This window comes from Medicago truncatula, chromosome 1 (genome assembly GCF_003473485.1).
Source record: "Medicago truncatula cultivar Jemalong A17 chromosome 1, MtrunA17r5.0-ANR, whole genome shotgun sequence".
NCBI classification, from domain to species: Eukaryota; Viridiplantae; Streptophyta; class Magnoliopsida; order Fabales; family Fabaceae; genus Medicago; species Medicago truncatula.
Window position 1 is genome coordinate 6905078 of NC_053042.1, and position 12247 is coordinate 6917324.

General features: G+C 33.5%; 1 protein-coding gene, 1 long non-coding RNA gene and 5 other non-coding genes across 7 annotated transcripts; 6 read left to right on the forward strand and 1 right to left on the reverse strand.

The window, feature by feature from the left end:
- Positions 1-230: 230 nt before the first annotated feature.
- On the forward strand, positions 231-1680 carry LOC112419017 (uncharacterized). Its single transcript, XR_003009024.2, has 3 exons — positions 231-604; positions 677-834; positions 1595-1680. It is a non-coding gene; the product is annotated as an uncharacterized lncRNA (long non-coding RNA).
- Positions 1681-7333: 5653 nt separating this feature from the next.
- Positions 7334-8240, reverse strand: LOC112417979 (uncharacterized). The gene is made up of 2 exons (XM_024774151.1): positions 8231-8240; positions 7334-8085 (listed from the first exon to the last, which is right to left on the reverse strand). Exons 1-2 carry the CDS (start codon positions 8238-8240, stop codon positions 7334-7336), a joined length of 762 nt encoding a protein of 253 aa, XP_024629919.1.
- A 2197-nt stretch (positions 8241-10437) lies between these two features.
- On the forward strand, positions 10438-10522 carry LOC112418793 (small nucleolar RNA R16). Its single transcript, XR_003008873.1, has one exon. It is a non-coding gene; the product is annotated as a small nucleolar RNA R16 (small nucleolar RNA).
- Positions 10523-10605: 83 nt separating this feature from the next.
- LOC112418791 (small nucleolar RNA R16) lies at positions 10606-10688 on the forward strand. Its single transcript, XR_003008871.1, has one exon. It is a non-coding gene; the product is annotated as a small nucleolar RNA R16 (small nucleolar RNA).
- A 405-nt stretch (positions 10689-11093) lies between these two features.
- LOC112418808 (small nucleolar RNA snoR64a) lies at positions 11094-11171 on the forward strand. Its single transcript, XR_003008888.1, has one exon. It is a non-coding gene; the product is annotated as a small nucleolar RNA snoR64a (small nucleolar RNA).
- A 115-nt stretch (positions 11172-11286) lies between these two features.
- On the forward strand, positions 11287-11369 carry LOC112418811 (small nucleolar RNA snoR20a). Its single transcript, XR_003008891.1, has one exon. It is a non-coding gene; the product is annotated as a small nucleolar RNA snoR20a (small nucleolar RNA).
- A 76-nt stretch (positions 11370-11445) lies between these two features.
- On the forward strand, positions 11446-11532 carry LOC112418788 (small nucleolar RNA R38). The gene has a single exon (XR_003008868.1). It is a non-coding gene; the product is annotated as a small nucleolar RNA R38 (small nucleolar RNA).
- Positions 11533-12247: the final 715 nt, after the last annotated feature.

Consider the following 12247-nt stretch of genomic DNA (forward strand, 5'->3'; position numbering starts at 1 on the left):
TTAATTATTTTATTAATTGATTATCTATTTTGATATGGTCATACCACACGTTTTTCTTGGTCTAATTTCTTAATCAAAATGCTTCAAAATATCTCCTAATTACTTGGGTGTAGTGGCATTACTTGAGAGAAGTAATAACAACTTCCACGTTTTCATTAGCTCTCATATTTAGTAGGATTAATTGTTCCTATCTATTAGTTAGTAACTTCCACTAGTTAGGAATTGATTTCTTCTCTACATCCCACGTTCTGTTAATGGGGTTGGTTTAGTGGAATAATAAGCTCTATAAAGCTACTAATTAATTTTGTAGTTGAAGAAAAACAAGTATGCTTCCTCTACTCCCTGTTCAATAGACCGTTCCATATAAGAATTGATTTCTTGACTACGTTCATTCTCCTATTATACAATTGTTGGTTGAATCAATTCCTTCTATTGCAGTAGCCTTGTCATTTTTAAATCTCATCTAGCAGCTATTTCCAAATCACCATGCCTAAGCCAAAGAATTTCCAAAGGAACCACTACTAAAAACCTTTTCACGCCAAGCATCAACATCACCCACCTTCTTGTTCATGGAACCACCTCATCTTTGTACATAGTCTTTCAGGTACAGTCATGTTGTTTTCGCTTTCCGTTCTTTTGCTCGTATTCTAATATTGAGTCCCATTTTCTTTTGAAGAGCTGGCCTTGTCTCAAAGTACTATTACCAGGTTTCATTCTAAGTCTCCCACTCTAGTCCAACTCGTTTTATTGGTGAGATTGGGGTCAAGAAACTTGCTCGTGCTTTCGGTTCAATACAACCTTAGGAATGTCTTGTGAGGAAGAAAAGTGTCTCGGGTAAGGGCTTTTTCCCCATACGTTCTTACTAAGTGCTAGGGCTTTATGATTAAATAGGGGTAGCAATTCTTGTCTTTTGAAAAGAAGAAAACAATTAAAATATTTATATGATAGTTGTGTATGATGTGATGTGGAATGTTAATTGTATTTTATTTTATTATGTTTTTGTGATGCTGAGAAGGACATGTTAGATTTTGATTAATTAAGGAAAAAGGAAAAGAGATGAAAATGTGAGTCTTATTGAAAAGATTGTTTTTGATCATATTCATGGTGTTGTGAGATATATAAATATTTTCTATGTGGTGCCTTTGTGGCGGGTAAATATCATATTGCATTGTTGTGCCTAAGTGGCGGGTTACTATTATATTCTGTGTGGTGCCTTAGTGGCGGGTTACGATTATATGTGGTGTCTTAGTGGCGGGTTAATATCATGTGCATTTATTTTCCTGATCATGCATGGCATATGCATCTGTGTGGTGCCTGTGTGGCGGGTTATATCCGGATCATGTAGTATTTAAGAGCATGCATTTTACACATCATTGCATTGCATTGAGTCTGTTATACATCTGTGTGTTGATAAATTAAACTGTTATATATACAAAAGAAATGTGTATGAACTTTACCTTAAAGACTTAAATGTATTTTTCTTATTTCTTTTTGATTGAGAAGTTTTGATACTATCTATTTTGTGGCATTGTTCTTGTGCTTTAAGTATGAACCAATTTGGATAAGGAAATTGACCCTTACACTAACATTTTAGGTACCAAAGAAGGAATGGTGTATGCTTTGGTGTGTTTGCTTGAAGTGCGTACGGGGGGAACAAATTGGGTTTTTATTGAATTGTAAATTTTAAAGGATATTTATTTTAGGAATTTTTATTAAATTATGTAAAGAATTTTGTATAGATTTTGTTAAGAATTTATTATTGATGATAAAAAGAAAATAGTAGTTTTTTTCAGAAAAAGAAAATGATTTAGGCGTAATGTCTTGGATCAAAAATACGGGGCGTTACATTTTGCTTCTTCAAAACCAGCAGGCACAATGTTGCATCTTTGATAAACATCAGAAAGTAATCTTGTGCCTCTGACAGGAACGTCATCTACCATTTCATTTTCCCAATCTTCAATGTTTTCATCAATTTTTTCTAAGGTAGGAACCTGGAGTTTTGGAAATTACCTCCATCTCATTTGTGTCATCCCAGTTCCACTCTTCATCTTCTATAAAATGCACATCTCTACTTACAATAATTTTACCATTTTATGGCTGGAAAATTTTTATAAGCTTTTGCAATGGAGTTGTAGCCAATAAAAATGCCTGGAAGAGCTCTTCTGTCTAGTTTATCTCTCTTGATTTTTGGAACATGAGTAAAGCACAGACATCCAAATATTTTAAGGAAATTCAGGGAGGGTTTATAACCATACCAAGCCTCAAATGGTGTCTTATCCTTTATTGCTCTTGTAGGAAGCCTATTTTGCAAATAAACAGCAGTGTTTGTCGATTCCGCCCAAAATTGCTTTGGCAAGTTCTTCTCATGCAGCATACATCGGGTCATCTCCAATATAAATCCGTTTCTTCTTTCACTAACTCAATTTTGTTGTGGAGTGTATGGAACAATCAATTGATGATTAATGCCAGCGTCATCACAGAATCGATCAAATGCTTCAGAAGTATACTCTTTGTCATTGTCTGATCTGAGAGCTTGAATTTTACAACCACTTTCATTCTCCACTCTTGCTTTGAATTTCCAAAATACTTGTGCCACCTCTGACTTGTGCTTCAGAAAGAAAATCCAACACATACAGGTAAAATCATCAATGAATATAGCATAATAAAGACTGTCATTCAAAGAAGATGTTCTTTGTGGGCCTGCAATGTCAGTATGAATTAATTGCAACTTTTTTGTTGCTCTCCAAGTTGTCTTTGGAAATGGCTTCCTGCTTTGCTTTCCAAACTTACAAGTCTTGCAATTTGAAATATGGTCATCAAGTTCTGGAATGTCATTTGCCATCTCCTTGGATTTCAATTGCAGCAAACCTTGATGATTATAATGCCCGAGCCTTTTGTGCCATAAGTTTGTGATATTTTCTTTCATTTGAAAAGCAATTTGCTCTTCCTCCAACGGATTTAGAGCAAAACTTTTTCCTCTCATTTTTACTTTGAAAATGTCTTTGCCATCACTATCTTTAATCAAGCAGCTTTCATTTTCGAACAACACTTTATAACCTCTTTCAAGTAATTGCCCAACACTTAACAAATTCTGATCAATTTCAGGGACGTACAACACATCAGAAGTTAACTTTGTACCCGAATAGGTTGAGATTGCTATTGTTCCTTTTCCTTTCACAGCAATGTAATTGCCATTTCCAACCCGAACTTTTGTTGAGTTTGCATTGGTTAGTTCCCTGAGCAAATCCTTATTATGTGTCATGTGGTTGGTACAACCACTATCAATCAGCCAATTCTCACTTGATTCGATGCTAGAGAAACATGTTGCAACGAATAAGTGATCCTCCTCTTCCTCTTGATCAACAACCTTTGCCTCATCATTATGTTGTTGATTCCTATTTTTACAAATAACAGCTTCATGCCCCATTTGATTACACTTGGTACACTTAGCATCAGGTCTTCTCCAACATCTAAAGGGTGGATGACCTTTCTTTCCACAGTGTTGACGTGGAGGATAAGATTTTCTTCGAATTGCATTCTTTTCTGTTGCATTGGCTGATGTTGAGCCCACATTCTGCTACCTGGCTGCTAATGCTCCTTCAAGTGTTGTTTCCTCTCTCATCAATCTTCTCTGTTCTTGTGCCTTCAATGCATTAAGCAATTCTGCCAAAGAAATTTTTGAGAAATCTTTGGTATTCTCCAAAGTAGTGATGGTTGCTTCATATCTTTCGGGTACAGTTACAAGAATTTTTTCAACAATTCTTGAGTCGGAGAATTCCCGAATAATAATGAGAAGTTTGTAATATTGAGAAGTTTGTCAGAGTAATCTTGAATCATCTCAAAATCCTTCATTCTTTGAAGTTCAAATTCCCGAATCAGGTTCAGGACTTGCATGCCTTTAATTCTTTCATCACCTTCATATTCTTTCTTGAGATAATCCCATATATCCTTTGCTGATTTCAAGGACATGATTCTTGTGAAAATAGTGGTTGAGACAGCAGCAAACAAGCAGGCCTTTGCCTTTGCCTTCTTTGTCTTTTTTTCCTTTTGCATTTTTATTTGTGTCATTGTGGGATTGTTTGGAAGTACAGGAATTTCATAATCTTCTTCCACTGCTTCCCACAAATCCAAAGCTTCCAAATATGCCTCCATACGCACTGCCCAAAGTTGGTAGTTGCTTCCGTTGAACACCCGTTGAAGCGATGCCGGAGAGACTTGCTTCGGTTTCCATGACGCTAAACTCACACAGATCCCTTAGAATAGGGCTCTAGATACCAATTGTTGTTAATTGAACAAGAAACGGTTGCAGAAAATGAACAAGACAAAGGAGAAATAACTGCTTTCATTCATATAATTGGTCTGATAATACAAACTGAACATACACACCTCTTTTACATAGTTTAGCAATACTAAAACTTCCAATAACTACCACAATACAACACAATTAATTAATAAAAATTGTACAACAGTTACTAAAATAAAAACAGACAACACACACATCAGCAGTCCTAAGCATGATATTTAACAGATTTGATGCAACAATACTAAATTTATTGCTTTGCTGCCAAGACATAGGAAAAGGAAAAAATACACAAAAGAATGCGCAACTGCAAATTATCAAGAAAATGTATTTAGAATGACAGTTTCAGCACAAATTACAGGTCGTGTGTTGTGATTGATTATAGAGGATATTGTGACAGGCAAGGATGGATTGTTCTTGTGTATGTAATGATAATTATGACAGTATTACAACATAATGGATAAAAAATTGTTGAATTTTTTTTTAAGTTTCATGATCTATTAAACCTGTCCTCCAATGCATCGATCCCTTTGTTATAAAACCATAGCAGTTCTTTATAAATCAAAAGGCAATAAATAATAATGAAGGTTCTTTCTTAATAAGACAGACCAACACAGACCTATAGCTAACACTATCAATTCATATGCATAAGCATAAGTATGACAGGGCATATACTTACTTGACTAAAATAAATAAATATATCTTGCTCCCTCCATTCTCAAATATAAGCAAAAAATTCATATTTTTTTCAAGTTTATTGAATAACCAATGTATCTAGTTTATCACATGCTAGCTAGCTAGGTTGACAAGGGAGTTATGCTCTGCAAATACTCATGACCCCATAAACATCTATCATACTTCAATAGAAGTTTGAGATTCGCTATGCAGGTTTCCTTGATCTTCATACGAAGTCAGCAGCTGTCCAACCTTTCCTCCAAAAACTCGATCGCCATCCTTCCAAAAACCACGTCTGCAACAAGTCCACTCAACCGGTCCAATGTTGTACTTTTTAGCCCACCCGCTTTGATCCATAATCCAAATTTCCAACTGGATAGGACTAGGAAGATGATACTCCAAAACATAAGCAAGTGAACCCTTGATCTCGGCAATGTTTTCAATAGAATGTTCAACAGCAATACGCGGAGCTTTGAGTTCGTGAAACTGATTGTTGCGAAAGTCAAAACAAAGAATGTTTGAAATAGTAAAAAAATTAACGGCTGTAATCCAATAATAAACGCAGTTAACAACCGGTGTATAAGCAGGATTATAATGAATTGTGATCCAGTTAAAAGGAGGAGGATGGACAGGGGTCCATGACTGAATAAAATTCTGCTCCCGAAGCATAAAGCATCGGCTTCCCTACGACAACGTCATGTTGAAGTCTAACAACTTTGAAATTATTTATATCCTTAAAGGCACAAAAACCATACAAGGAATCATCATATTTAGATCAGAGAATGAGGGTGCAGGAGGGGATACGGTGAACTTGTTTAACTGTTGGGTTCCATAGAATCAAGTGACCAAGATTTGTTGAATGCCAATAAAAAGCTTTTAAAAAGAAAACACCATTGCAATTGCCATATGATTCAATCTTGAGTATGGTTTTATTGTTAGCAGGAAAGAGGGAGTAGAAGCAGATGCGCTCCACCTCCTCATGGTCGAGGTCGTCACAGGAGAGAAGAGCGATATAGGGAGGTCTGAATTCAATGGGTCTGGGAATGATCATGAGACTATGGCCTTTACGGTTTTCAGAATTGTGCAGTTTCCACCTATTCACAAAATATGGAGTTTTGAAAAGAATGTTCCAAGATTTTTCAACAGATTTGAAACGCATCAATGATTTTACCGGTAGATGAAATAGTATCTCTATCTGTAAATCTGAGTTTAAACTCGACCAGTTCATTCTCTCTGCACACAAATCCATCACAAATTGGATACTAGGGTTACGAGCAAGAGGTAGAGAACCAAAGTTTTATTTGTTTTTTTGGTAACAAAAGGGGGAGCAGATTCCCTCCTGTGAAAACTTTCTCCAGTTTTCTACCGTTTAAATCTAAACCATTAAATACATTATCTCTCTTCATTTTGACATTTAATTTCTATTTAATTCCTCACATGTATTTATCATTTAATGGCTAGGATTCCACCGGACTCTCCATTTTACCCCGGGGTCCAATTATATAAGAGATAAACACCAACGGAAGATTAATGAGACTAATTTTAATAAGTGAATTTTACTAATAATTGTCGAATTTGTCCAAAAAAAAAAACTAATAATCGTCGAATTATTTATTTATAACCATTCGACAATAAATGGATGGTACAAGGTTTGAACTTTGTCCCATGAACTTATCTCATTTGTTAAGAACAATGCAAAATGAGAAATCATATTTGTACAAACATTTTATGATAATTTTTTCACAACTCTCTCTTTTATATACTCACATTATGTTTTTATTATCTCTCTTCTTTTTTCTCTCTCCATTGTTTTTGACCAATAAAAAGAGAGAAAAAGAAAGTTGTCATGATAGTTGTCAAAAATAGTTGTTCAAATATCAGTACTCATGCAAAATATATGTAAAGTTTGAAGTTCGACCCCGAAGAAAAAAAAGTTTTTAACTTTGAACTCAAACAACAAAGTTATTTTTTAAGGAAAAATGGCAGAATTATCAACTAAATATAAAAACCCTTCAAGAAAAACTAAATATAAAAATTTATTTATACACACAATTCTCACGTGTCTCTAGATTATTGTTTTTTTCCAAAATTTTGGATTTTCAAATTCAGTCTTGATTTTCTCACATTTTAGAATTCGGACTAGTCATGTTTAGTTTATGGTTTAAACATTTGATTTGTTTTTTTTGGTTTGTGGTGGTCGGAGTTTGAGCTATGAACCTTATATTATGCATTGTCTCTACTAATTGAGTTAAGCTCACGAGAACTTTTGAAATGAGTTTTTTTTTTTTTGGTTACAGAGGCAAAATTACAAAAAGGAAACAAAAACAGAAGAAAAAAAAACAAACAAGAGACAGACGACTAGGCCCTATAGAAGAAAGTGCATGATGTGTCGCTCCTAATCAGCGCCAACAAGTCTTCTTGAGGCGAATGATGCACTTTGAAAACATCGTCAGTGGCTGCTCCCATCTTCGCCAAAAAATCAGCACAATAGTTGCCCTCTCTTAGAGTATGATGAAGAGTAAAATTGCGGTTGCTCAGCAGGTCCTTGATGTCTTGAAGGAGGACAGCGAAGGTGTGAAACTTCAGAGTGTTTACCGTGATAAGGTTGATGGAGAGGAGGGAGTCTAAATAACAAACCAGGTCATTTATTCCCATATCAATAGCCAAGTTCAAACCATGGTAAATTGCAGTGAGCTCCGCCAAAAGGATGCCATTAGAATTGGCGATGTGACCGGAAAAACTGGATAGGTAAAAACCATGGTTGTTTCTAATGAAACCACCGAAACCAGCTCGAATGGGAGTACCTAAACAACTTCCGTCCACATTAAGGATTGAACCTGAGTGATTCTGACAGTTCCATTTAACCAACCGCTCCAGAATAGCAGTTCTATCACTTTGTTGAAAAGTCTTAATAATTCCATTAGTCGAATTATGAATGTTATTGGTAATGCGGAACAGGGACCATGTTTCGTTGTTAAGGCACATCAAGTTACGGTGACGCCATATCCACCAAAGGGCAGCAAGGAAACACGCACCACGAGAGCTAGTAGCAACGACATTTACCCAACTGTGAACATTTTGTTCAGAGAAAAAATGAGTATCCGTAAAACCTGTTTTTTGCCAAACATTCTTAGAGAAACTGCAGTCTCGTAAACAGTGCAAAAGTGTTTTTTGAAATGAGTTTAAACATTTACTAACTTTTGTTTTATCGTTTTTAATACCTCTTAAAACCAAAAAAAAAAAACACCAAATCACCTACAATCATTTGCTTTTCATCAAACTCACCTCTAATCCATCACATTTTTTAAGTTTTGAAGATTTAATCAATAGTTTAGTACAACTCTGCCTATATTAATTTATTAGTTACTCTTCATCACTTTCTTTTGGTAAATTTGATCTCATTGATCTTTTTTTGGGAGAGAAGATCTTATCTATCTATTGTACTCTAAACAAAATTGAGTGTTTCGGTACTCTCAAATGTTTGATCAATAAAAGAGCGACATTTCAATTAAATGATCCATGTCAGCATTATTAGAGATTGACAGTATTGGTACGTTTGTCTATTCAATTTAACCCCCATGGATTGGACAAATTATTTATTCAGTAATTAATTATTATTTTTTAATTAAAACTAAACAAAATCATCAACCGCCATCACAATTTCCTCTTCATCATCTAAACCTTTTTGGGAACACAAAAGTTCATCTATACCAATTTAGTTTCTCACATCTTTAAACAAAACTTCATTTAATTAATAGCATTAATTCTTTCTCACTATGGTACTACGTTGCTTCGATTCTTTCTCTCCATCAATTTCACTTGAAATGCTGGTACAAAGGAGAAGAAGAATTGCAATCAACGAGAAAAAGCTGAATGGAGTTAATTAAATAATTATATCATAAAATAAAAGTCTCAAAGTGCAAAATTCACAAGTTTGGTAGTGCTAAATCTGCAATCCAGTCAAACTTACTTGTTCCATGCTGTCAGAAAACTATTGGTCACTTTGGTTTGGAGTATCGATACATATATATATTCAGGTGTACGGTAGAAGGCGCCAAAAATATGGGATGAAAGTAAATATATCTGTGTTGGTCAAGTAGTCTCGTACGTAGAAAATCATCTCTGAAGATGAATAAATGAGGTGCCTAGAGTTCGAACTTCGACTCATGTATATATTATGCAATATCCATGTAAACTGAGTTAAACTCGCATGATGATTTTTATTTTGTTGAGAGGATTAAGGGCCCGTTTGTTACAGATTAAAATAAAAGTGATTTTGACATAAAATAATTTAGAGATTATATTTTAGAGATTTTATAAAAAATCAGAATCTATTTTGCGTTTGTTTACCGTAATAAAAATCACTTTTTTTAAACAAATAATCTAGTTTGTTTGGATGCAACTATATAAAAGAGATTTTTTGTTACAAAATTAGTTTAATCTTTTAAATAATATTTTCTCTCTCCTCTAAAAAAAATATATTTTTTGAGAAGCTTATCTTAACAGCTTCTCATTTGAAGGTGTTTTTAGATTATTTTTAGATTCTGATTTTTTTAAAAAGTTGTAACAAACGGATGCAAAACTCTTAAAAGTGATTTTTTTTTTTTAAAATAAGTGGTTTTTTTCTTAAAAAAGCTATAACAAACGGGATTTAAGTAAATATTATCTAACTTTAAAAATATTTGACGAATCAAGTATTTGAGTTCAAGTAATTAATAAATTTCATCAAATGACGAGATGAATCAAGTTTAATTCTTTATTTTTTTTTTAAGAAAATGAAGTTTAATTCTTAAATAAAATAATTGTTTTATAGACTTTCCTTACTTCACGTATAAACCATGAATTAATTCCTTACTTCGCATGCAAACTATGAATTAATAATAGAAAAAATCTCGGTCAAAAAAACCATATATAAGAGAATAAATAAACAAATTTTTGTACCAAAAAAAACAAACAATAATTGTGTCAAAATATTAAAATAAACAACAATGATACGACAACGTTTAGTATAGGTTAGAACGACGCCGAAAGCTTATAAAACGGCAACGAAATTCCACAATAGAGCGCCGCTGCACCAAAGCCCAATCCCAAACCCTAATTTCCTCTCACCCCTTATATATACTCCCTCGCTTCACTCACAAATTTCATCTTCTCATATCACCCTTGTTCTCAAATCTCATTCCTACTGCATTTTTTCTATCATTCTCTTTACTTATTTACGGTTACTCCAATTAGTTTATTTTTCGAAACCCTAGATTCAATTTTTTCGATTCTTCATGAAATTCGATTATCAATTGAATTTGTGCATCTGTTTACCCTCTTCAGATCCAAAACGGTAGACTTACCAGCTCATTGCACAAAAAACTTTAAAAAATTGCAATGGGTCAAATGGATCTACCGAAATCCAAATCAAAAACCCTTTTTTCCGTCAAATTTGTTTTTTTTTTTTTATGAGGAAAGTATATGGCAAATGATGATTAATTTTAACGCTTATTGATATACTGAATAACAAGTGTTGACAAAAACCTCTGACTAACTGATGCCATATACATTTCCTCAATCTTTTAATGTTTTGTTGATTTTTTTTTTCTTCCTGTTTTTGTGTTTTAACGTTGTTGGTTTGTATAAGGGTTGGTAAATGATGTTAAAAATTTGTCATTCTATAGACTGATGTTTTGATGAACAAAAACTCCGCTTATTATCTGATGCCTTCCCTGTATTAGTTTTATTAGTTTGAAATTAATCTGTGTATGTTTATCTGTATGTTTTTTAATTGGTATGATAAATGTGAGATTTTTGTGTAATTGTTTATTTGTTTGATCAATGATGTTGAAAAGCAGACGGGCGGACTGAAATGATGCCATGTTGATTGTCTGCCATTTCCAACTTTGGAATGTCTGAGATTCAATTCAATTCAGTTATGAATTTTATTTCTATATGATTCATTCTGTGTTTTGAAATGTTTTAGTGAAATTGTATTGATACTGCTATGATGATGTTGCACCAATTATGTCTGGACATATGAAGTTTTATTGTGATATAATTTGCTACTTTCTGAGCAGTATTATTACATTTAATCATTTGTGTTTTTTATTTTTTATTTTAATTGGCCAAATGATGAATCTTTCAAATCATTGAGACTTAAACACTGATTTGAGTTCTGTGAATATTTTATTTGAATAGGAAGATCTGATGCCTTGAAACATTAATTTTGTACACCCATTTCGTATTATTTTTTTTAATATTTTTCTTCAAATGTTTCTGCAATTGTATTTTTAATAATGTAAATTTATTATTTCTGTTACAATGTAGTCTATGATGCATACTTTGTATATGGTTCAGAAATGCAAGATATTGCATTTGTTGAAAACTTTGAACTAGGACGGTCTGAGGCTACTAAAATTCATTTTCAACAACTGGTCTTTGTTAACTGTTTTTGAGTAATAAATTTATTTTTATGAATTAAGCAATTATGTGGATGATGAGAATAAATTTTTACAGTTATCCCTGTCTGATACTGCAGTGCAGGTGCTGAAAATTTGTAATCTGACACTTGTTTGTTCAATTTTATCAATTGATAGTTATATGTTTATTTGTTGTCTTACAATGTTGGCTTTGTTCGCTAGGTTATTATTTTCATGCATTTTGATTGTAGCATAAGCACTACTTTAGGACATAATTTATGCCATACAATGAAAACATATGCTAATGTTCCACCAAGAGAAACCCCAAAAATGAGATTGACACATCTTCACTCAAAATCTGTTGTATATTGGCCATTTCACATTCATGTTTCTCAATATATACTTTTACTTTCAATGTAAGTTTAACTCACATTACACATCAACACAAGTGCTCCAGATGAGTTTAGAATTGCACATTCTTTGCTAACTGACTGTTCTGATCCGGTCTTCCCATTGGAAGAGAGTCCAGATGCGTAACCGATGTAGAGAACTTGGGTTTAATGGATATGCAGCAGAGGGTGACAAATTTACCGTGTTCCTTTATGTTTCTGTTTTTTGTTTTGAGCCAACCATGTAAGTGGATACAATTGACAAAATACGGTGTTTCTTTATGTTTGTGTATTTTTTTTAATCAGTGTCAATCGTATAAGATAAGAGTAATGAAATTTGCACATGGATTTTGGGACAACTCGGTCATTTCACATTTGTTATTTAGGAAGGGCATCTGGGTCATTTCACATTTGATCATGATTCTTATATCGTCGCCGTTTTGATGAATAGAACATGTCCAACTAAGTTGCATATATTG